Source organism: Bos indicus x Bos taurus, chromosome 22, assembly GCF_003369695.1.
Source record: "Bos indicus x Bos taurus breed Angus x Brahman F1 hybrid chromosome 22, Bos_hybrid_MaternalHap_v2.0, whole genome shotgun sequence".
Classification (NCBI taxonomy): Eukaryota; Metazoa; Chordata; class Mammalia; order Artiodactyla; family Bovidae; genus Bos; species Bos indicus x Bos taurus.
In genome coordinates, this window is record NC_040097.1 from 49,753,153 (window position 1) to 49,779,145 (window position 25,993).

Genomic DNA, 25,993 nt, shown 5'->3' on the forward strand with positions numbered 1-25,993 from the left:
CCCAACCATGAGTTTTCAGGTACCTGATTCTTCTGGGCAATCTTTTGTCCCTTTTTCCAGCGGAGCACGGGGGTTAGGGCTGGCAGCTCCTTCTCCTCCTCTCCCGTCACATGCTCGCCCAGGCTGTAGGCGGCCTCGAACACGATGGGGCTGATGACGTCCTGTACTCTCCGCTGAAACAATAAACACAAGGCACGTGAACGGCGGGCGCTGCTGACATGTGCAGAGCATTTCAACAGTTTACAAAGACCTTCCACACGGACCGCCCCGTGTGAGCCTCACAAACCACCCTTGTGAGACTGGATTTTATTGCTTTCATATTTTAAGATGAGGTAATGAGGCCAAGGGCAGTGACTGTCTTGTCCAAGGTCACTCCGCTAATAAGTGGGGGTTTTCCCACTCTACCTTGCATGGTGCGAAATCATGGTCTCTTTAGCATGTGGAAGACATTACCTTAGTCAGCTTCCAAATATTCTTATAAGCTAGTTGGCGGGCTGGCGAGCATCTGTACTCACAGTGCAGCACTAACCCTTCCAATCCATGGGGTTTTGATCATCAAAGCTCTTCTGAGTTGAGATAAATACAGATTCTGTGTTAGGGCAGGGGACCTGTAGACACTGGGGCCTGATGGCTTCCCAGCGCTGGGCTCCTTGGAGCCAGGGGTGAAGTCGGGCTTCAGGCCTGTGTTCTTTCCTTCAGACCCTAGGACTTCAAGAGCCAAGGGAGTGATAGGCTGATAGTCCCAGTGAGCACCGACAAGATGCCAGGCACTGTGCAAGGTGTTCTTGAGAGGTAAGGTGTGTGGCTTACCACACACCCAGAGCATGGGAGCTGGGCTTACTCCCCTCCATTGTATAATAAAGGGAAGATGAAGGCACAAGTTCCCCAGGCCACAAGGCTAATAAGGATTCTGAGTCACATCAGCTCAGTTCCTGGCCTTTCTGCTTCAGTCTGCTCCACTGCCTCCCCGGGACTCCGGCTCCCCCAGGCTCACAAGTTAGAGAGCGAGGCAGGAATAAAGCATTAGTTTCCCTGCATCCCTGGCCAGCACACACTATGGAAGGTGGGCTTTCAAGGGGAGCAGGGCAAATCTGAGAAGTAGCACCAATGAGCCACGTCTCCATTGCCTGCATCTGTCAAGGAGCCGGCAGGCAAGCAGGAGTGAGAGGCGCTAGGTGGGCGGGCAGAGGCCACCCAACCCCAAAGCCTCAAGCAGAGCCAAGGACTTCAAACTACACTCTGTGTAAAGTCTGGTGGAGTTGGAAGCAGGCGAGTGCAGTGTTCAAAACAGTAGAAAGTTTTAAAGTTCCCAAGAGGCACACAGTGAGGAGCTGGCTCATACCCCACCCCACCCTCCTGGATACCCAGTGCCACCCCAGAGGCAGACATGCCTATCGGTTTCAGGGCATCTGTCCAGTCTAAGCACATTTAGGTAAATGATGGCTGCACTTTGCTTTCCTTACTCAGCATGCATCCTGGAGGTGGTTCCAGGTTAGCACATAGAGCTACCCACCCCCACCCTTTTTTAACACAGAGTTGTTTTTTTTGTTTTTTTTTTTCACAGAGGTCCTTACCCACCAGCATTTGGACTCAGAGCTGCTTAAATAAGTGAATGAATGGCAGCCCATCTGACCATTTGGTAGCAGCATTCTCCAAGATGGGTCTGTGAGCCTCAGTTCCCCGGGAAGGGGGTAAATGAAAGGGTCTGTGATCGAACAAGCTGGGGGGCAGGGGCACCAGGTTAAATAGAGGGGTTTGTGTCTTTTGTTTATGGTATGTTTTTACAGCAACTGCCTCCCAGAAAGAGTAGGGTGACCCCAGGTTTACTGGGGCACAGAACCCTGTGTTTCCTGGGAGTTCCATGGGGGTATGTATGTGGAACAGAGCATGTTCAGAGACATAGAAAATCTCCCACAGCAGCCCAGGAGAAGACATGGCATCCGAGCCAGAGTGGCATGGGAGAGGAAGCAGATGGGGCTGCTGAATGTGGGGCATGGGGGACAAATCACTCTAGGGATGGGAGTCTGAGTGACCAGGAGGTGGCTTATCTCTGTGCTCAGAAAAGCAATCAGCTGAGAAGAGATTCAATCATTTGCATAAATAAAACACAGGACTTCACAGGGGAGTGACAGGTGAGCCTTTGGGTAAGATACTTCCAGAAAATTCTCTCCAATTTCAGATTTTAGGAGCAGATCTTTAACACTCATGTCCTTTCCAGGAGGAAAACACCTACCTGGGATCCAGGTGCCTACTGACTGACTCTCCAAAACAGAATTTAAAGTCTGGGTGCAGAGAACAGTGAATGAGTGCAGTCTTAATGTTCTCACAGATAAATGCTCCAGTGTTTCTTTAAGAATGACTGCCTTAAGGTTCTGCATTTAAATCCTTCATGTCAAAAGAAGTCAGTTATTACATGATGCTATTCTTGTGGGAGGAACGGAGGATGGGGCTGGGGGAGGCAGAAGTCACTGAATGTTTCCTGGCTACCACATGTATTCTAGAAACTGGGCCAACCTCTCCCCCAGACATCCTTTTACTTAATCCACACAATACCTGAGCTGGTGGTCTGCGTTGCTCCCATTTTACAGATGAGATAAACAGAGGCCCCAGAGCTCAAATAAATTGTGCTTCACCCTCAAACCAGTAAGTGACAGAATTGGACTCATTCTTAGAACCAGAAGCAAAATTGCTTTCCTTGAAGTCGTCACGTGCTGTTTAAAAAACATCCCAATTGTTCTGACCTCACCTTGAAATATTACTTAACTACTTAGGGGGACACAGGCCAAGAAAGAAATGTCCCTCATTCCGGGAAGAATGTGAATAAATGACAAATAACTAATTAACAGGGACTTTGCATGAGGGCTATTTCTAAATGTGCAGCCATTCAAGCCATGACCGATGTGGAGAGAAGTCCTAGTTGAGGAACAGCTATTTGGGGTGAGTGATGAACTATGACATCTAGGGGTGCAGATGCTGTGCTCTGGCACTAACTGCATGAGTCAGTTTTAACTAAGATGTCTGAGAAACACCTTCTTATGACATGTCCCAAAAGCTCTGTGCAGAAGGGTCCTACCCCACACTGAGCTGCGGGTGGAGGCAGGGGAGGGCATGGCAAATAGAAATGAGCCGGCACTCCCCAAAGAACAGCCCTTCTTGCCCACACTGTGCTTGGTTTTATCCGAGCTGCAAAAGAAAGGTGGCAGCACCATTTTCATGGCTTCCTTTGCATTTCCGGAAGCACAGCTTCCCTCAGGTCAGCACTGCATTGAAGTGAAGGGACCCCTTAGACGGAGGTTTACGGTTTAGGCGCAGACCCTCATCACTGAAATTTTTTTACTGCTTGAAAATATTCACCACGACACACTAAAACTTCCCAAGCTGAATACACACCTATTCTGACAGACCAAAAGCCAACAATCCACCTCTTTTCTGGGAAAAATCTACTGTAGTCTCCTGTTCTGAAAACTGAAGGAGGCTGCACAGAAAAGAAACCTCAGACTGGTGGCAGATTTTGCAGCGGCTGAGGTTTTATAGGGAACTTGACATGCGTGCAATTCGAAATTTATTGGGTGCTTACTTTACGCCAGGCAACGGGCTGGCCCCAGGGAGACAGCCCTTGAAGGCAACAGGCAGGCAGTGATGACCTAGTCGCATAGGATAGAGGCGGCTTTGGGAGCACAAGCAGGGTACCCGAGCTGGACTAAGGGCTGTCGGGCTTCTCAGAGGAGGTGCTCCTGGACTCAGCAGACAGACAGACGTCAGCCAGAGAGCAGGCATGGCCGGTACACACAGCAGGGGGAGAGGCCACAGCCATCCAGTGGATTACATGTGTTCTGCAAAGGTGGGAAGATCAGGCTTGTGGGCAGGTGGGAGGAGAGATGCTAAAGCAGGGATCAGATTTCAGGGGGACTTACAGCGTGTGTTGATTTCGATCTAAACTCTAGGCAGAGCTGGCAGGTAGGTAAGGTGATGTAAGAGGCTGTGTTACAGAAAAATCCCTCTGGTTTCTCGGATGGAGGGGTGAGACTGAGGTAGGGAGGCCAGCAAGGACACTGTTACAGAAAGATCCCTCAGGCTGTAGCATGGAAGTGGACTGATGGGTGCAGGTCTGCTGGGTTCAGTATAAACAGGGGCCCCAGGGGAAAATGTGTATGCTAAGTCACCACCGTTGCATCTGACTCTTCATGAGCCCATGGACGGTATCCTGCCAGGCTCCTCTGTCCATGGAATTTCCAGACAAGAATACTGGAGTGGGCTGCTATTTCCTAATCCAGGGCATATTCCTGACCCAGTGATCAAACCCGCATCTCTTTACTTCTCGACACCTGCACTGGCAGGCGGATTCTTTCCCACTAGTAAGTACCACCTTGGAGGGCTTCCCAAGTGGCGCTAGTGGTAAACAACCTGCCTGCCAATGCAGGAGACAGAAAAGACCTGGGTTCCATCCCTGGGTTGGGAAGACTCCCTGGAGGAGGGCATGGCAACCCACTCCAGTATTCTTGCCTGGAGAATCCCATGGACAGAGGAGCCTGGTGGGCTATGGTCCACAGGGTTGCAAAGAGTCAGATGTGACTGAAGCGACTTAGCACACACCAATACATGAACCACCTGTATTGGGAAGAGGACCAAGCCGGGACATAGCAGGGGGACAGGAAGCAGCGGAGGGAGATGACTGGAGTTTGGTGAGGAGAGGTGGGGGATGAGAGAGAACCCATGGAAGATGCCCCCCGGTGGACCTGGTAGCCTCTCATCACCACGGGGAACCACGAGAGGGAATGGGTGTCTAAGTCATTCAGCAGTGAACCTACTGAGTTTTGTTACAACACAGAAATCCTCTTCTCACCTCCAGATGCCAACTCCACAAAGCATCTCCCAGAATACATTGATTTGGGCCTAGAACCCCAGGCTTCCTTTCTCTTCCACAAACTTGGTCCCCTGTTCCAGCCTCCCCATCAATGGCCCATCCAAACTCACTACAGACCCTCTGTCTACACTGTGAGCTTGTCCACTTATCCTCCCAGGGATGGGCTTTGCTTTCCTTTGAATTACACCTTCCTCCTCCCTTGGCGCACCTCACACACAGAGCTGCTGTGTTGGGGCCCTGAGAAAGGACCACAGGGCCCAGGAGAGTCTGCTGACAACAGCAAGGGAGACTCTTAAGGAAACGTAACTGAGGACCCCCATTCCTTCATGGGGAGCTCTTCTTTGCTGTTCAAGCTTTTCCTTGTCATTCATGACCTTGCTCTGAAAATGAAATCGAACTAACTCAGAAGAAATCGAAGTATACCCCACCAGGGTATACTTGTGACTGGTAGGGGCCAGCCACACAAAGATCCCACCAGAGGAGAGGACCCTCTGCCCTGTTATCCTAGGGCATCTAGGCTATTGTGAGAGTCAGAAGTCCCAAAGTCTTCTGTCTCCTTTACTCGTGGAACCAGGTAATTTTCCCTGGTGAGTATAAGGAGTGTCAAAGCTCCCGTTTACCTGGCTGATGGAAGATCCGCACCACTGTCTGGGGGACTCTATTGCAAGCCATGCCATGACCCAACACGAGTAGGACTCGAGCAGCACACACCTCTTGACCAGCCAGGTGAACTAGAAACCGACCTCACACTGCTTTTCTCCAAGAAATAAAGGGTTTTTATCCTCCTTAGCTAACTAGCAGCTATAGTAGTAAACTAAATGAAAATAGGAAGGGTTGGTTTTACTTTCAATTTGCAAATAACAGAGAAGGCCAACAAATAAGCAGCTAGCATTAAGCCAGATATTTGGTTTGGGAAAAACCCCCTATGGGTTTTTGTTTTTTTTAAAGGCCTCAGTACTTTTCTTTTTCCAAACATGATCTCTTTGTCCACTCCCTCCTGTATTCTTTCTCAGAATTCCTCTGCTCTCTACATCCAACTCTACTACTGCACACCCAACTCTACTGTCTATGATTACCTTGCAGGCAGTCCGAGAAATGAGAAGTCTTGGAGGTTGGAGGCCTTTTCTGTTCTCTCAATAATCATAACTATGAGAATGGTAGTTAAAGTGTTAGAGGACAGCCTAGAACTGTCACAAGCTTAAAGATTCCTCTAAAAGTAACTGAGGATTTTTGCATTTGTTAGTATTTTGCATTTATTATTAGTGATAATACTAATAGAGGGACTTGTCGAAGATCTACCATCCCACTGAGAACAACCAGAAAAGCCAGACAACACACACATACACACATAAACCTGTCTAAAGGTGTCAGGGAACTATCTAGGGTAGGGGTCCTCAATCAGACCACAGAGCAGGTGAGGGTGGACACAGCCTCTGTATTTATCTGTATTTATAGCTGCTCCCCCTCACTCGCAGGAAGGGCATATTACTGATAAATGTAATGTGCCTGAACCATCCCCAAACCATCCCCCCCACCCCTGGTCTGTGGAAAAACTGTCTTCCGTGGAACTGGTCCCTGCCGCCAAAAAGCTTGGGGACTGGTGATGCAGGGAACTCTTTCCTTGTCTGTAAGAAGCCTGGAATAAGAGGCTGAGAATCTGTCTGTGAACTGGTTGCTAAAAGGTTGAGTTCTAGAGTTCTGAGTCCCTGGCAGTCTTATGAGTCTGTGAAGACAAACTTAAAGCTTAGAGCTACTAAAGGCAGCCAGGACTTGAGGATCGTGATTCTAAAGAGAAGAGAAGCATGTAACACCACGTTTGTTCTCAGGACATTGGTGGATTCCACAATGCGCAGGGTTATATGACTAAGAAACCAAGAAGGCAGGGGCCAAGGTGCTGAGAAGACAAGAGAAGCTGCAGTTAACTGCAGACTAGACACAGCAGCGAAGACCAGTGACTCAGAAGACAAGTCAACAGAAAATATGCAGAATGAAGCATGGGGAAGAAAGAGGACAGAAAATTCAGAAATGAAATTCAGAAAAGGCCACAGTGAAAGGCATGACATACTCAGAGTGATTTAGTAGTCTCTATAATTATATGAAACATCCAACCCAACGCCTAGCGTAGCAAAGGTGGGCAATAAATATTGGCTACTGTTATTTTTACCATAACCTTTAAAATGGCAATTTTGATATAAAAATCTGTGAAAACCACCCTGCTGCAAAATGAACAGTGCATGTCGCAAGGACCCATTTCACTAGGAAACAAGCTAAGGCCACATGTGGTTTCATTTAGAGTTCTAGAAATTAAAAAATAAACAAATGAAAATTTAAATTAACACCAAGGGATAAAATTCTGTAAGTTTCTCAACAAGATTAGAGACTTTAATTCTGACTACATACAACTTTGGTCTTCCCGGGGGGTGCTAGTGCTGAAGAACCCGCCTGACAATGCAGGAGACGTAGGAGACGAGGGTCCAGTCCCTAAGGCAGGAAGATCCCCTGGAGGAGGGCTTGGCAAAGAACTCCAGTATTCTTGCCTGCAGAATTGCCTGGACAGAGGAGCCTGGCGCGCTACAGTCCATAGGGTCACAAAAGCATGACTGAAGCAACTGAGCACGTGTGCCATACTACTTTATAGGTAATATCATATGGAAATGGATATCATCATCAGCCTGAAATGTATGATCCCCTGGTAAGCATCAGTGCCCAGGAAGGGCATGAAAGCATGCATTACTCTTTAAGTAACATATTTGCATAAATTATTCTGTTTATCTATGAAAATCACATAACCCCATTGGTGCTTTTTCCTCTTCAAAGATAAAACGATCTCTCCTTGGATACTTGAAAAGGTTTGTTTTTATATTTGAGAGTATGTGTGCAAAAGTGGGGATTGCTTATTTAGTCAACTTATATGTTTATATGTTTGGGGATTTTTTTTTTTCTGCATTCATTCCCAAAACATGCTAATGGGAGATCAGAACTTTTGACTTTGGAAACGATTTCCTAAGAGCATGACACATCCTTGTAGAATGTTCTTTGCAAAGAGACATGTTAATTATACCATAGATAACGCCATGTATCACTTGACAGCTAAGTGATACCACGTGGAACTGGCCCAGCCTGGAGATGATCCAGCTTTTGTGTCCTCCAGAGGAAACGGAATGCTGTCTTAGAATCTAACGCTCCTCCCTTCTTGTTTTAATTTTCTCTTCCTATCACCCATCTTCAAACCTCCAAGGTGGCTCTGATAAAGATATCTGGAGGTGAATATGAGAAGTCCATGGACAGAGAAGCCTGGTGGGCTACAGTCCACGGGGTCTCAAAGAGCCAGACACAACTGAGCAACAAATACTAACTAACTATGAAAATAACACAGAAGAAAAGGCTCCCAGTGTCACCAGCAAAAGAAATACGGCCGGAGTCTCCAGGCAGGCCTTCCTGCTCCACAACCCTCAGCCACAAGCCCTTCATCCAGCTGGCATGTCAGCCCCAATCCTCACGCTGGGACAGAAATGCCCTGAGACCCCCTGGAGTCAATAGTGAAGGAGAAGTGGGAAGGGGGAAGGAGTACTGACTTGGCTCAGCAAGCAGCTGAAAATCCTGGAATCTCCTCTCTTTGCACCTTGACCTGATAAAGCAAGCTTTCGGGGAAGAGGACACAACTGTGCTAAGTGCATCTGCTCAGGCCGACTGCAGTCCCCACCTATGCCTCAGCTCTGCTGACTCCACGTCTGCAGCGCTCTTATCCCCAGGGAACAGGCTCCACCCTCCACGGCCCAGCTCACGGCTGCCACTTCCATGGGACTTTCTTGAGGACACCAGCCCTCTGACCTCAGTCCTCCAGGGTCCTGAGGATGCAGTTTGGCAGTTAATTACTTTCTGTCTTCTACTGCTGTCTTTCCCTAAACCAAAGGCCTTCCCTCAGCCTCCTATTTAAAGTTTCTAAAGTGGGGATGCATCTTATTAACAGCATCAAATAATAGATTTGTTGAGAATATTATTCCTCCTCAGCCCCTACCTGGAAAGCTGTCGTTACAGTGGAAGCCATGTGCGGAGGGAGGTGATGTGGGGCTGGCTCACAGTGGTAACCGCAGCTGCAGAAACCAGATTTCAGCTCTGCCTTGAACTCCCTGGGTCTCTTGACAATACTGTGCTGCGGCAGCAGCCAGGACAGGACATTTAGGTCAGGGTTGGGACGATAGGCATGTGCAGGCAAGAGGGCGGGGTGAGTGGACTGACATTGTAGTGTCTCTCTAGCGGAAAAAACATCAACTAGGTTGCCTGCAGCCAACATCTGGCTGCTGTGTACCTGCCCCAGGTACCAGTGAGGCGTGGGGCAGCAGAGAGGAGGCAGGCAGGACTGTGTGAGCAAACAGATGCCTGGGCAGGAAGTGTGGGAATCTCATGAGAGGGAACCGCCTCCAGCCCCAAAAGGTGCAGCAGTGAGAGTGTCAAGAATCCTCAGAGAGAAGGTGATGAGATGTTCAGCAGGCTGATGGGGGAATGGGAATCAGTTGGTGGGGATGATGTGGAGGTCTAGCAGACGACTGTGTGTTGAGGAACAGAGGCCGCAGACAAGGTGGAGAGCAAGGACTTTGACATCGACAGTCCTGGGTCTAAGGGAGGAGTCCCAGCTCCATCTCTTACAAACTGTGTGACACTGCTCACGTCACTTAATCCTTCCAAACCTGTTTTCTGAGATGTAAATAGCTTGGGCAGGAAAACTTTGCATGACTGTTGAGAAGACAAGAGACTACAGATGCCAAGCACCATGGAGAGCTCCCGGTAACAGGAAGAGCTCACTGTATCTACGGCATCATCACCATCACCATCACCACTTGGCAAAGGGGTGTGGGGCAAGACCACGGGGTGAAGGGCAGGGAGGGAAGGCAGCAGGGAACCGGCTGGCAGGACCTCAGAAATGAGGTGAAGGTCCATCACTCCGTACACAGTGGGGACTGTTAACAGTTTTTAAAGCCAGTTTTAAGGTAAGAAGCCCAGAGGTGATCTGAAGGACCAACAGGATGGAAAGGGAGGAGGATGGGACTTCAGTGGGGCCAGTGCCCCCACCCCGAGCTGTAAGTTGGTTGCCATCAGCTCCCAACTTCCTCTTATGGAGAAACATCCTTGGTTAAATGAGAGCCACTTCACTCAGGAGTTCTTATGCCCCCTTCCCAGCCTCACTGGAAATGACTGACTGGCATGGGGGTAAAAAAGAGGTTATCTCTTGCCTCAAGGCGGGACAACTCTGTGGTGCATTTCATGGCCCAGAGCTCCCCGTGCGATCAGGCTGAGGCTGCTCTCCAGCTGAGGTCACAAGCTTGATGTACTTCTCCAGCCTCATCCTGCTCCCAAATAATAAATCCTGTGCAAGGAAATCCCTCTCTCAAGCTCTGCATCCAGGGAACCCGACCTCACACAGTAACTAGGGTTACAAAAACTTGTGGCAGCAGAAATACATACTTATATATATGTGCACAATATAAAGATAAAATATGGACTTGAAGGGAGGGAGAGACAAGAGTCCCTGCTCACTCAACATCTCACCCTCAACCACTTGGCAGAGCCAGATCACAGCGCCAGCATCCCTCTTCATCCTGCACCGCCAGACTCTGTGAAGGGGCACAAATGCGGCAGGGATCAGAGAGGAGGCTGTGGCCAGGGAAGTCTCTGATGCCCACAGCCCTGCGGGTCCTGTGAATCCAAGCCTCTTCCCGGGAGAAAAATGGGGCAGAGAAGGCAGATTGTGGTCATTGCAAAAGGTCTCGATAGTGACCAATCAGGCCCTGAGCGCTCCCAGGAGATGGTGGTCGGCAGGTCACAAATCCTCCTTGTTCAGACTCTGTGTCCTCAGGCCTATCTTACCAGCAAAAATGTGACATCAAACAGGACAAGGGGGGGAAATAAGACTCCCAAGGTAGCTCATTCCATATCAGCCTTGACTGCTCCCTATCTTTTAATGACTGTAGTGATGTTACAAAGTATTTATTATAAAAAAGGGTATGTGTTTAGTTGGGCCTGATAGTGTTAAAAAAAAAAAATCACTGTTTTAAAGCATCATGCCATAAAGCATTCTGCATCTTCTTATGTTAAGACATGTCCACCATGGAGCGTGGACTACAATTGAGGCAAGTGGTTTCTACCAAGGAGTTTCCATTCCATCCACTACAGATGTCAGGAGATTCCCATACAGAGCAGATGCCCTCAGTGCCCTGCCCAGATGCCCTTAATCTGCTGGTGCACCCCCTCCTGTAGCTGCTATACAGGCATTGGCTCGCACCTACAGTCTTCTTGGGAGGACTGTCCTTGACTGATGGGACCCTCCTCCTCCAGAGATGCCTTCAGGGGATGCCCTGGGATAGGCAGAATCCTAAGATGACCCCCAATGACCCATGCCCCACCCCTCCAGTGTGGGAAAGATAAACAGGACACAGGTCACTCCCATGACTATGTTACATTCTATGGCAATGGTGTAGGGATTATGCGGATGTAAAGAAGGTCTCCAGTCAGTTGAATGTGAGTTGATCAAAAAGGAGATGATCTGGATGGGCCTCCTTTAATGGAGGGCTTAGTTCTTCCCTGAGCTAAGAAGAGACTGGAGGCAGAAGAGATGCTCTTTCTGCAGACCTTGAAGAAGCACGCAGCTGTGGGTTCCACAGCTGCAAGGGCATGAATTCTGGCACCAGCCACATACGCCTAGAAGAAGACTCCAACCTCAGATGTGACCTGACTGACACCTGAGGGGCTGACCGGGCACCAGCTGGACCATGCTCAGACTACTTATGGAAACTGAGAAATAATAAATGGATTTTGTGTTAAACTACTGAATTTGCAACATTTTCTGTAGCATAGAAAACTACTATGTGCCCCATTCCACTGGCTGGCTGGCGCAGTGGTCTGACAGCTGGCCTACGGGTGGATAAGCTCTGGAAGTAGTGATTCATGCTCCAGAGCTCTCTCATGGGACCAGGCTGAGGCTGGACTTCTTGTGAGACCACATCCTTAACTCACTTTTTTCCCTGCCCCATCCTGTGTCCCTCACTTCTGGGAGCACTCTTCCAGCACAGGTGCCTCAGTGGTTAAGAACCTGCCTGTCAATACAGAAGACGTGGGAGATGTGAGTTCAATCCCTGGGTCAGGAAGATACCATGCAGAAGGAAATGGCAACCCATTCCATTATTTTTGCCTGGAGGATCCCAGGGACAGTCCAAGGGGCCACAGAGAGCTGGACACAGCTGAGCATGCACTCATGCTTCCAGTACATCTCTGGCAGAAATTCCCATTTTGGCTTCTGCTTCTGGGGAACCAGATGCAGGAGACCTTGTAATCAATTCCACACAGAATTTGTTGGTTACAATCTCGTTAAAGAGGTGAGAAAAGCTGAATAAAGTGCGAGGGATGACCTAGAGCTCATGTGTGACCAAAACACAAGCAGATCTGAGTCATTAGGGGAAAAGAGTGGGAACTACACGCAGACTATCATGTTGACCATTATTCTCCATTACTTGCAGCTTGGGGTTTTACTTTGCCCTTCTTTTATTCATTCTCAGAAAAACAAGAGCTAGCACTCCATGAATTAAAGACACAGATCAGCGCTAGGCCTCCTCAAGGCAAATCTGTTTTGTTTTTTTTTTTTCGTTTCTTTTTTAGAGCTGTTCGTGAAGCATCTTTGTCTCCTGTACATGAGGCATCATGTTTTATAGAAGGCACAGTGCCCAAAGAAGAGGGCTGGGAACTGGCCCCGAACAGCTGATGATTTATTACTGCATGTTACATAAATCATAGATTTTTGTTGGTTTTATACTTTCAACCAAAATTATATCATAAAGCAGAGGTTCTTAACCTAGAAGAGAATTCAGGGGGTCTGTGAATTTGGAGAAAAATATGTACATTTTTATTTTTATTAACCTCTCACTAAAATTTAGCATTTCCTTTCATTATAAGTGTACACAGCCAAGACATGGAAGCAACCTAAATGTCCATGGATAGGAAAATGGATAAAGAAGGCATGGTACATGGATAATAGAATATTACTCAGCCAAAAAAAAAAAAAAAAATGAATGAAACAATGCCATTTGCAGAAACATGGATGCAACTAGAGATGATCATACTAAGTGAAGTCAGATAAATAGCACATGGTATCACTTATATGTCGAATCTAAAAAAATGATACAAATGAACTAACTGACAAAACGGAAGCAGATTCACAGGCATAGAAAACAAACTTATGGTACCAAAGGGAAAGCTAGGGGACGGATAAATTAGGAAGTCCAGGATTAACATATACATAGTACTATACGTAAAACACACAAGGTCCTACTGTATAGCACAGGGAATCATATCCAATATCTTATAATAAACTACAATGGAAAATAACATGAAAAAGAATATATATGTGTATAACTGAATCACTTTGCTATACACCAGAAATTAACACAACACTGTAAATTAACTATACTTCAATAAGCAAATAAATGTAAACAGCAAAGCACAGAAGCATTAAACAGACTTCCAACTCCATCATCAATAGAAATCTGAGGTATCTGCACATCATTTACAAATGGTAGAGTCCTTGAAATATTGCCTATGTTCCTTAGTACTTCAAAATTTCAAAAAAGCGCATTAGTTAATGCATTAATAAAAAGCAGGTATATTATTATACCATAAAAGCAGGTTTTCTTTAAAATATTTTGATATGTGAATTTCAACATAATTGGTTTCTTTAAAATTTGGTCTGTTTTATCTATGCACTTTAAAAGCATTATTCTGAGAAGGGGACCATAGGCTTCCCCCAACTACCAAAGAGGTCCATGCACAGAAACGAACGATAAGGACTTTGTCTTAACGGGAAACTACACAATGAGAGGCACCATCCTGTGGTTTCTGAAATGCTTCAAAGTATGCTTCCAAAGCTGCAGAAAGAAATGCTGTGTTGTTTCAGTCTTCACAGGGTATATGAACTCCCTGGTCTCAGCAGTTAAAAATATACCGTCCATTACATTTTATGACAGGTTCAAGGCCTGAGCTCAAAATCACCCCAGGGCTCCTGGGGTTTTAAGAATTTGGTCCTGGATAGGTATTTCAGGCTAGGGTACAGCAGAGCCGCTACGATGCTGAGAGTTATATGAAAGCATCTGTTTCCCTGTGTGAGCCCATCGGAGGGGGAGGGTAGCGAGAGCGGGTTCTCTGGGCTGCATGTAGCGTTCACTGCCTTTACAAAAAGAATCCTGACCTCTCTGGGGCAGGCCTGCTGCTTCATGAGCCCCGAGAGGGTACCGAGAAAGCTGAGAAGCCTGCCCCAGACCTTGGTGGTGTGTGAAAAGCCTGAACCGTGACTGAGATGAAGAAGAGAGTCAAAATACCGACCGCACAGGATTTCCAAGCTCCTCAAGTCACAGTGGGCCTATCTGCTCAGCTTGGGGGCCAACTGAGCCAGCACAGTTGCTTTGAATGATTTGCAGCTTAGCTTCACTTCATTAGCAAGAGAAGAAAGCAGCTCCCCTCAAACCTGTAATAAAACCAGGTCATTAAATTCCAGTGAATTTCATCAAAACTCATTGACCCTTTGGTCTATTCCATTCTCCTTGCCACGCTGTTTCCACTGGTTTTGGCAAAGATCACAAACAGCTGTCAAGTGGCATGATCCAATGGATACCCTTGCTCTATCCTCATCTCTCCGGATCTGCCCCACTCACAGGTATTCCATGTGGTTGAATCTCTTCTTTTTTTGAAAAATAACTTTTACTATTTTTTGGTCTCACCACACGGCATGCGGGACCTTCATTCCCCAATCAGAGATGGGACCTGCACTCCCTTCAGTGGTGGCCACGGTGTTAACCACTGGTCCACCAGGGAAGTCCTGAATCTCTTCTTCCTGAAGCTCATTTTGCCCTGACTCCTCCAGAGGATGGCTCAGTTCTCCAGTCCCCACTGCTCTTTGTCCTGCTGAGATGATATATAAAGTAACACGTAGCATTTATTGCTTAACCTATCCTTTTCAGTGGTCATGTATGGATGTGAGAGTTGGACTGTGAAGAAGGCTAAGTGCCAAAGAATTGATGCTTTGGAACTGTGGTGTTGGAGAAGACTCTTGAGAGTCCCCTGGACTGCAAGGAGATCCAACCAGTCCATGCTAAAGGAGATCAGTCCTGGGTGTTCTTTGGAAGGAATGATGCTAAAGCTGAAACTCCAGTATTTTGGCCACCTCATGCAAAGAGTTAACTCATTGGAAAAGACTCTGATGCTGGGAGGGATTGGGGGCAGGAGGAGAAGGGGACGACAGAGGATGAGATGGCTGGATGGCATCACTGACTTGATGGACGTGAGTCTGAGTGAACTCTGGGAGTTGGTGATGGACAGGGAGGCCTGGCGTGCTGTGATTCGTGGGGTCACAAAGAGTCGGGCACGACTGAGTGACTGAACTGAACTGATCCTCTCCTACCCCCAAACTAGACTGAATTCTTTGAAAGTAGGAGCCATGTTACCTTCATTTCAGCATGTCCCAGGGCATGAGCCAGAAGAGACACTCAGTAAACATTTCCTGAGATGTATGTGAATTGAAATGAACATTCACCCCAAAAAGAAAGCACCCCCCAAAGAAAGGCACCATTATTCCACAGACCAATCCTATACCTACAGTAAATCCAATATAATATCTACCTTACTAAACATTTCCCTGAACATTTATTTGTTTGCTCTACCATTACTTCCTTTCAGTGTTTAGATCTCACACTTCTTTACTGCTTTTCTTTTCAAATCTTCCCTCCTTCTTAACCTTGGCTCTTTTAAACATCTTTAAGCTCAAAAGAAGCAGTGTCGTACCTATCCACAAAAGCCTTATTAAACCACTTGATAGATATCATTTATTATACCTCTGAGCTAGAGCTTTTGGTTTTAATGGATACTATGGGATCTTAATCCAGCAATAAAAGAGACAGACACTGGGTTCTTATTTGTGGGAAGGGCCTGGAACATGGGCAAACATCTGGGTGAGGTCTCCTTTCCTCTTGGTTTCTCTAGCATTGGCACCTGTCATGTTTGAATTCAACTGACATTGATCAATCAATCACCAGTGACCAGGACTGGGCCACTTTTATAAGTTTTTATAAGTTATCTGGTATAGTCTCAGAATAGGTAATTTTTCCACAAATGGTAAAACTCAGGCTTAAACAAATTAAGTCTGTCTATGTATCATTTTGTTAGGCTTCCCTGGTGGTTCAGTGGTAGAGAATCTGACTGCCAATGCATGAGACCAGGGTTTGATTCTTGGGTCAGGAAGATCCCTTGGAGAAGGAAATAGCAACCCACTCTAGTATTCTTGCCTAGGAAATCCAACAGACAGAGGAGCCTGGCAGGCTATAGTCCATGGGGTTGCCAAGAGTTGCATATGACTTAGTGACTAAACAACAAAATATGATCCCAAGAGACGATTACAATGACCAGGAATCACAGCAGAATACTTTGAACCATTACATTTCTGAAATCTTTGCAAACAGATAATAAAAGAACAGAACTAATTTATCATGCCCTCTTCTCAAGGCAATGGCACTCCACTCCAGTACTCTTGCCTGGAAAATCCCATGGATGGAGGAGCCTGGTGGGCTATACTCCATGGGGTCTCGAAGAGTCGGACGCGACTGAGCGACTTCGCTTTCACTTTTCACTTTCATGCATTGGAGAAGGAAATGGCAACCCACTCCAGTGTTCTTGCCTGGAGAATCCCAGGGATGGGGGAGCCTGGTGGGCTGCCGTCTATGGGGTCGCACAGAGTCAGACACGACTGAAGCGACTTAGCAGCAGTAGCAGCAGCTTCTCATTTCTATTTGGGTAAGATTTATTTTCTTTCCCACCTGGCCATTAGATGGAAACTGTACAAATTTAACATGACCTATGTGCTTTAATTAAACAATTTAGAGAAAGAAAACAAAAATCTCACCTTCCTCTCAAGCAAATATACTACTAAACAGCCCTGCCCTAAAAAGTTTAAAATCTATCTTAAAAAAGAAATAGATAAAACAATTCCATTAACAATAGCATAAAAAACAACAGAATACTTAGGAACAAATTTGACCAAGCAGGTAAAAGATTTATAAGACACTGATGAAAGAAATTGAAGATGACATAAATAAAGATATCCTGTGTTCATGGATTGGAAGAATTAGCATTGTTAAACTGTCCACACTACCCAAAGAGATCTACAGGTTCAACATAATCCCTATCAATGATGGTATGGCATTTTTAATTCTAGTTTACAAGAAATAGAAAAAAAATATTAAAATTCATATGGAAATACACACACATAAACCCAAATAGCCAAAGCAATCCTGAGAAAGAACAAAGCTAGAGGCATCACATTTTCTGATTTCAACTATACTACAGAGCTACAGTAATCAAAGAAGTCTGGCACTAGCATGACAACAGACACACAGACCAATGAAACAGAATCAACTGCCCAGAAATAAAACCGTGCCCATATGGTTATCTGATACTTGACAAAAAGTCAAGAATACTCAATGGGAAGAAAAGTCTCTTCAGTAAATGTTCTGGGAACACTAGATGCTGCTAAGTCACTTCAGTCGTGTCCGACTCTGTGCGAACCCATAGACGGCAGCCCACCAGGCTCCCCCATCCCTGGGATTCTCCAGGCAAGAACACTGGAGTGGGTTGCCATTTCCTTCTCCAATGCATGAAAATGAAAACTGAAAGTGAAGACACTCAGTCATATCTGACTTTTAGCGACCCCATGGACTGCAGCCTAACAGGCTCCTCCATCCATGGGATTTTCCAGGCAAAAATACTGGAGTGGGGTGCCATTGCCTTCTCCGGGGAAGACTAGATATCTACACACAAAAGAATGAAGTTGGATCCTTATATTATCCCACACACAAAAAAAATTAACTCAAAATGGATTGAAGACTTAAATACCACAAGACTTGCTTGAAAACACAAAATTCTGAAAAGCTTTTCGGCATTGGTCTTGGCAATTTTTTTTGGATATGACACTAAAAGTAGAAGAAACAAAAGTAAAAATAAACAAGCAGTACTATATCAAGCTAAAAAGCTCCTGTCCATCAAAAGAAATTATCAGCAAAGTGAAAAAAGAATCTACTGAGTGGGAAAAAATACTTGCAAATCATATATCTAGTAAGGGGTTAAAATCCAAAATATATAAGGAACTCATACAACTCAAGAGAATAAAAACAGATAATCTGATTTTAAAATGAGCAAAGGACCTTAAAAGACACTTTTCCAAAGAAGATACATAAATAGCCAATAGGTACACAAAAGGTATTCAAAATTACTAATCATGGAAACTTAAATCAAAACAAAATGAGATATCACCTCAAAGCTGTCAGAATGGCTATTATCAAAACGACAAGGGATAACAAGTGGTGGTGAGGATGTGGAGAAGGGAACTTTCCTACCATCTTGATGGGAATGCAAATTGCCACAGATACTATGGAAAACACTGTGGACGTTCCTCAGAAACTTGTTTTAAAACTACAATATGATTCAGCAAACCTACTTCTGAATATATATTTGAGGGAATGAAATCACTGTCTCAAAGAGATGTGTGCACTGCCATGTTCACTGTTGCATTGTTTACAGTAGTCAAAAAAATGGAAGCAACCTCTGTGTCTGTCAACAGATGAATAGTAAAGATGTCCCTCACACACACACACACACACACACACACACACACAGAGGAATGTTATTCAGCCATAAAAAAAGAAGGAATCCTGCCATTTGCAATAGAACATCATGCTAAGTGGAGTAAGTCAGACAGAGAGAGACATATACTGCATGATCTCACTTATATGTGAAGAGTAGACTGGTGGTTTCCAAGGTGGGGTGGGGTGGGGAACAGGTAAGGGTGATCAAAGAATGCAAACTTCCAGTTGCAAGATGAGTAAGTTCTGGGGATCTAATGAACAGCATGGTGAATACTGTTAATGATTATATAATCTATACTAGGAAGCTGCTGAGAGAGTAGCTCTTAAATGTTCTCTCTACACACACACACACAAAATGGAACTATGTAAGGTGACAAGTGTGCTAATTAACCTTAATGTGATAATCACTTCACTCTATATATGTGTCATCATGCTGTACACCTTAAACTTACACAACAGGGTATGTCACTTATATCTCAATGAGGCTGGATAAATTTTTGAAATCTAATTGAAGAGATATAAGAAGCCATGCAACCCAGCCAGCCATTCTATAACTGTGCATCCTCACTCATGAACAAGATTCTTCATCACTGCGGATGAACTTTGCCTTGGACCCCTTGCTCTTCCTCTTTCCCCAGCCAGAGTTCAAGGTGGATCCCAGTATCTTATCTGCCAAGACATTTTGCTCAAGCGCCTGTCACCCAGTAACAACCACCATGGGTGCCACTTACTTGGGCTTTCACTTATTGTCACAGGTTGTATTTCTCAAAGATGGTTACAAAATATCCCTCACTCAACACGCTCTTTTGCAATGTGACCTTGTCAAGAGTTGGAGATATGTGCACTGCTTCCTCTGTCAAGAGTTGGAGTCTGATTCTTCTCCCTTTGAATCTGGGTAGGTCTCAGGACTTGTTGTTTAGTTGCTAAGTCATGTCTGAGTCTTTTGTGACCACATGGACTATATCCCACCAGGCTCCTCTGTCCGTGGGATTTCCAGGCAAGAATACTGCAATGGGTTGCCATTTCCTTCTCCAGAGGATCTTCCTGACCCAGGTATTGAATTTGCATTTCCTGCACTGATAGGAGGATTCTTTACCACTGAGCCACCTAGGAAGCCCCAGGACTTACTAGTCACCATTAGAACACAATGGGAGTGATGCACAGTGATGCTATGACTTCTAGGCCAGGTCAGAATAAACGCTGTGGCTGCCACCTAGTGCTCTCAGGGTACTGTCTCTGGAAGAAACCAATGGCCATGCACAAAGCATGCCCCTCACAAGCCCCCAGGCTACCATGCTGGAGGTGCCAGGGCCAACCGATCCCAGCCTTCCAGCCATCCTTACCAAGGGGCCAGATGTGTGAATGAAGAAGCTGGATGCACATCCTCCAGGCTCAGCTGTCCTAGTCCTGAGCCACACAAGTCTCCCCCAGTTGAGGTTCTAGTATTGTGGAGCCGAGGTGAGCTACACCCAATGTGCCCAGTCCAAATTCCTTGACCGCAGAAGCTTTGAGACAAGAAAATGGGTCTTGTTTTACACCGTTAACTTTAGGGTGGTTTGCTACACAGCAGCAGGTAACTGAAAACACCCCATATTTTGTGATGCATAGTGACTGACAAGTGTCATGAGTGAAGACCATGTCACTCTTGATAAATCTTCCACTGCACCGGGCACAGGAATGTGCACGTAGGTGGTGAACAACTCGCAGTCATTTGACAAGCACTTATTTAGCATACCAGAGTGCAGTGGCGTTTACAAAGATGAATAAAATATCATTTACCTTGTAGGGAAAACAACTTTTCTTTACATGGAGACAAGACCTGTTTACATATAATTCTAACATGAACCTAATAAGACACAAGTGCTATGAAAATTTATAGGAAGAAGGATCAAATTGAAGGATGGATGGGGTATCGGGCAGGAGAAAGTGCATGGGCAGGCAGAAGGTGAGAATGGGGTGCACGAGCGGCAGTGACTGTGTGGACGTTCTGGACGGAACAGAGGCAGAGAAGCACAGAGCAGGTCCCGTATTTCAGCAAGGACAGGAAAAGAACCAAGCGTGTGATTCCAGTTGAGACAGTTTTGCTCAGTGGATGAAAAGTAAGGATGCAATTTACTTTGCTATGCTAAGTCACTTCAGTCATGTCCGACTCTGTGCGACTCCACAGACGGCAGCCCACCAGGCTCCCCTGTCCCTGGGATTCTCCAGGCAAGAACACTGGAGTGGGTTGCCATTTCCTTCTCCAGTGCATGAAAGTGAAAGTGAAGTCGCTCAGTCGTATCCGACTCTTAGCGACCCCATAGGCTGCAGCCCACCAGGCTCCTCCGTCCATGGGATTTTCCAGGCAAGAGTACTGGAGTGGGGTGCCATTGCCTTCTCCGCAATTTACTTTAGGGGAGTTGCAAATTTATATTTTAGTGCCGCATGACATAGAGGGCAGAGCCCCTCTCACAGAAAATGCCAGCCTCTGGTCCTGGGAACCTGGAAGTCTGTGGTCCATCTCTCGCACCAGCTCCCCTTCCTCCCCCGGGGACAGATGACATGGGGACTTAGAGCCTCTACTTCAAGAACTACCCTAATCCGAAGTTTCAAAGAAAACCTCAAAGAAACAAAAAATCCTCTAGACTTGTAAAACACATCATAAAAGAGTGGTCCCGCTCACTATATAAAACAGCATTTGTGTCTTCAACTTCAGGCCACTGAAAAGTCCAGTAAAGGCCTTTTATTGTATGAGGGAAGTGTCTCCAGCAACTTTAAATGCAGCACAATTTGTACCAAGGACAAGCTCATCTACAATGATTCATAAGTGCCAATGGCCTCAGGGGAGCCCCAAGGACGAACCTGTCTGAAATGATTCACATGGTTCTCATGAATTATCTGGAGTCCATGAACCAGCATTCTTCAGACAACTAGAGCCAAAGATGATGAAAAAATTTTTGCTTATTTTGTAAGTCTTAATTGGTTGCATTTGCCTGTTTGCATTTTTGCATTGGTATTCCATATAGTCACTTAGGAGAGAAAAAAAAAGGAAAGAAAGAAAAAGAAAAAAATTGTTAGCACTTTTTGGTGTTTCCCTTCAAAGAGATTGTCCCAACTCTTTTCAGTTAATAGAAACAGCTGAATTTTACGTTCCTGAAATAGTATTTGTGCAGCATTTATGATTTCTTTGATCCTAACCTTTTCAGTGGGTAAGTTAATAAGACTTCTTATATTGGAAAGGGAAACATAAATGACTGAGGCTTTTATGATGTTACCCTCCTCAATCAGAGTAAATTTGACCATAATCTTTAAACGCGTATTCTGGAACTACAGCTATAAAGAGCCCACAGATATCCCCACACACACCCAAACCACGTGTTTATAAGCAGATTAGCTCACACCCAGGGTGTGAACAAAGATGTGCCAAGGAGAAAAAGCCAAGGCTGCAATTCAGATAATTACCTATAATTGAAAATCCCTGCTTGGCTTTCTTTTGCCTGGCCATCCTGGCAGGAATAAAAATAGCTTTGAGGGATGACCACCACTGGTGAAAACAGGGCTACCCCCAAATTAAAGATGGTTCCTGTTATACTTGACTTTTTAAAAAAGAACCAGCTGTCTTTCATAGCACCACATCTGCTGGGGCCATGGGCTCTCTGACATCACTCCCAGGTCTGGGCTGCTCCTGGGAAGTGATGTTGTTTCTACCAGAGTCGATGGACTTTGCACACCTCATTACTATGAGAGACAGCATCTGACATTTTAACCCCTTTCTTCTCTAGAAAAGTTATACCCTAAGCCTAGCATGGCAAATAGATGGGGAAACAGTAGAAACAGTGGCTGAGTTTATTTTGGGGGCTCCAAAATCACTGCAGATAGTGACTGCAGCCATGAAATTAAAAGATGCTTACTCCTTGGAAGGAAAGTTATGACCAACCTAGACAGCATATTAAAAAGCAGAGACATTACTTTGCCAACAAAGGTCCGTCTTGTCAAGGCTATGGTTTTTCCAGTAATCACGTATGGATGTGAGAGTTGGACTGTGAAGAAGGCTGAGCGCCAAAGAACTGATGCTTTTGAACTGTGGTGTTGGAGGAGACTCTTGATAGTCCCTTGGACTGCAAGGAGATCCAACCAGTCCATCCTAAAGGAGATCAGTCCTGAGTGTTCATTGGAAGGACTGATGCTGAAGCTGAAACTCCAATACTTTGGCCACCTGATGTGAAGAGCTCACTCATTGGAAAAGACCCTGATGCTGAGAAAGATTGAAGGCAGGAGGAGAAGGGGATGACAGAGGATGAGATGGTTGGATGGCATCACCGACTCAATGAAGATGAGTTTGGGTAAACTCCGGGAGTTGGTGATAGACAGGGAGGCCTGGCGCATTATGGTCCATGGGTTCGTGAAGAGTCAGACATGAAAGAGTGACTGAACTGAACTGAATTGAAACCTAGGACATGTGAAAAATTAAGTAGTTCTCCATTCAGCATCCATCTTTTATCTTTTGAGTGTTCTTTGCTGTGTAGAGTATAAACTACTCTCTAATGTACTGACTGCTGATACTGTAATTTGAAGGGCAGGACTCACCCAGACATCAAATTCTAGAATGGGAGTGAATTAGATGCCATTCACAATGAACACTCATTCTGCCATCAAGCTTGAGCAAATTTTCAATCTTCCTTTCCTCACCTACAGCCTGGAAAAAATTATGTTGCCAAGTATTTTTCCCTGATACTATTTCCCCATCTGTATGAGTATAACCTTCAACTTCTTCCTCTTTGGGCAAATGAGCCACCCAATTCCTGACCTTTAATCCTCAAGCATCCTGGTTCTGGAGAACACTGTGAGCTCAGCCACCCATCCACATGCCACTCAGCCAAGGCCTCCTGATTACACTTGTATGCTTAGGAAGTGGGCACACACAGAGCGCATCTGCCCTTGCAGAGTCTGTGGATCACCATCCTCCAGAAATTTCTCACACAGGCCAAAAAGTGGGCGTGCACCAAGAAACCACTGAATTTCAAGGGTCTAGGCCAGAGGTGACAGTATTAAACACCAAGGGTTGGAGATGACAAGCACCCTCCCTGGGATCTGCTGTGTCCCACGGAGAGAACAGAGAGGCCGGGGCTTGGGATGGCACAGAGTGTGAGTGGTACATGCCTCTCCATGGACAGCCTTCTCGATGAGCCATTCTCAGCATCACTTTGTTAATCTCACCACAGGAACAGCAGTGAAACGCTGAGATGGCAAAGTGATCCCCCTGCAACTGCCCCCAAATAAGTATGAGTTACAGCACTGCCCCAACATGGGAGGCATGAACCCTGATGAGGATCTTGGAGGGAGCTAGGGTAGTCTGCAAGTTCATGAATTCACAGAACCCTTGGGGCTCAGAGGAGCAGTTTCCCACGAGAAGAAACATTCCTCTAGAACTGCACCGTCCTGTACAGTCGCTGTTAGCTGCATGTGCCTATTTAAATTTAACCTCGTTAAGATGCAATACAATTTAAAATTCAGTTCTCCCCTTGTCCTAACCACACTTCCGGTGCTCGGAAGCCATGTGGAGCTAGGGGCTGCTGTGCTGAAGAGGACGTTCTGAGAACATTGTTACCATCACATCGCCCGTCCAGCAAACATTCTGGTCTTGCCAATTTAAATTGGTCTCTCTGGGAACCTGGAGACCCTCTTGGATGACAGAGGAGCAAATCTTAGCATCTGCTTGGAGTCATAACAGAAAATTGCATTTGAAACAGGATATTTCCTTGTAACATAAGGATTCCAAATGGTCCAAACTCACGATGAAAGATTGACCTGCTTTGTTCAAAGCCAAAATCAGTGTTCTGTGACTTGACCCTAAGACACTGAGGGACTTGGGGGATGAGAATATAGCTCTCCCCTGGACTGGGGGACCCTGGGGGCCTAGCAGCAGTAATTGGGCACCAAGAGCTGTGGTCTTGCGTCAGTGGAGAGGGGGTGTAGGGTTGAATGGTCCTCCATCACGCATTCCTCCCATTCAGGGCAGCATGTCACACCTACACACTTATCACACTCACATGTCACCCACAGGTGGTGACCAGAGACATAAAGCTCAACAACAACAACAACAACCTCAGCCATTTCAAGTTATCGCTGCGGTAAATGACTACATATAAATGACCACACCATGTGATTTTTAACCAGCCTCCCTTGGAGATACACGGACGGCAGAAAGGGAACAAAAGCATCTTTTTAGCCTCAGGCAGTAATAAAACGTTGCTCATGTAGGGCCTGCTGGGTGATTTTTCCAACGCTGCAGGAACCCCCACTTCTTTCAATATGAATCACATTATAGCTCAGATGAGCATATGGTCCAGGTTTATAGAGGACTTTGTGAATACTTATTCCTTCCAGAAACCACATGAGAAAATACTTGTCCCTGTTTTATTAGGGGTGAACAGTTGCATGCTAGAGGGATTAGGAGACCTGCCCAAAGCTGCACGGTAACGAAGTGGCAGGGGCTGAATTAGATTCACTCCCGTCCACTGGGAAGCATGGCAACTTCTTTTTTTTTTAATTACTTTTTTAATTGAAATATAGCATATTTACAGTGTTATGCTAGTTTCAGGTGTTAGTTTCCTTATAGTTACAAAATATTGAGTAGAGTTGCCTGTGCTGCACAGTCGGTCCTTGTTGGTTATCTATTTTATATATAGTATTAGTACTGTGTATCTGTGAATCCCATGCTCCTAATTTAACCTTTTCCTTTGGCCGACACTGGCTATCTCCTTTCTGGCTCCCTTCTCAGTCTTCTGCTCCTGTCCTGTCCATTCTCCACTCAAGAGCTAGGATAATTTTCCTGAAATGCAAGTAAAACCACATACCACTGAAAACCCTTCAGCTGCCCCTCACCGCTCACCTCATTAAACCCACTCACTGAGCCTGGCCCACTCGGCCCCTTGGGACCAGGCTCTGCAGGCTCTTCCATCACCTCCTTCTCTTCTCCCCCGTGCCCACCACGCTCCGGCCCACACCGGCTTCCCAGCCACCCCTCTGAACACCTGCTCCTGCCTCCAGGCCGTTGCATTTGCTGTGCCCTCTGCCTCCAATGCTCTTCCCTCTACACTCAGCGTGACTAACCCTCTCAAACACTTCCCCCTGCTGTTTCCCTCATACCTGTGACAATCACTTCTACTCATTTAATCATCACATGTTTACTTCCTAGCATCCCTAGCACAGGGTATCCTGGCGAAGAGTAGCCACATCTATTTCATCGGCCTCTCAATATCCAGCCCGTAAAAAGGCTCAGTAAGCTTGCTGAATAAATGTGCGAACTGGAGGATGACTGAAGGCCTTCTCAGGCCTTGCCAACCCATCTTAGCACCTTCATGGGTGGGAGGGGCCCCCTCTGAACATCCAAGAACCTCTGCGTTATTTCCCTCGACTTTCTGAAACACACGCCTTTCATGGTTTTAAAAGGGGGTGGGGTGAGAGACACGGAACT

The 25,993-nt window shown here is 46.0% G+C and overlaps 1 protein-coding gene across 1 annotated transcript in view; it reads right to left on the minus strand.

Moving 5' to 3' along the window:
- The window catches only part of ITGA9 (integrin subunit alpha 9), a 363,244-nt gene that overhangs the window by 189,158 nt on the left and 148,093 nt on the right, over positions 1–25,993 (minus strand). Inside the window, exon 16 of the mRNA XM_027523417.1 lies at positions 24–173. Within this exon, the coding sequence (XP_027379218.1) occupies positions 24–173 (150 nt within the window). The remainder of the gene's footprint in view (positions 1–23; positions 174–25,993) is intronic.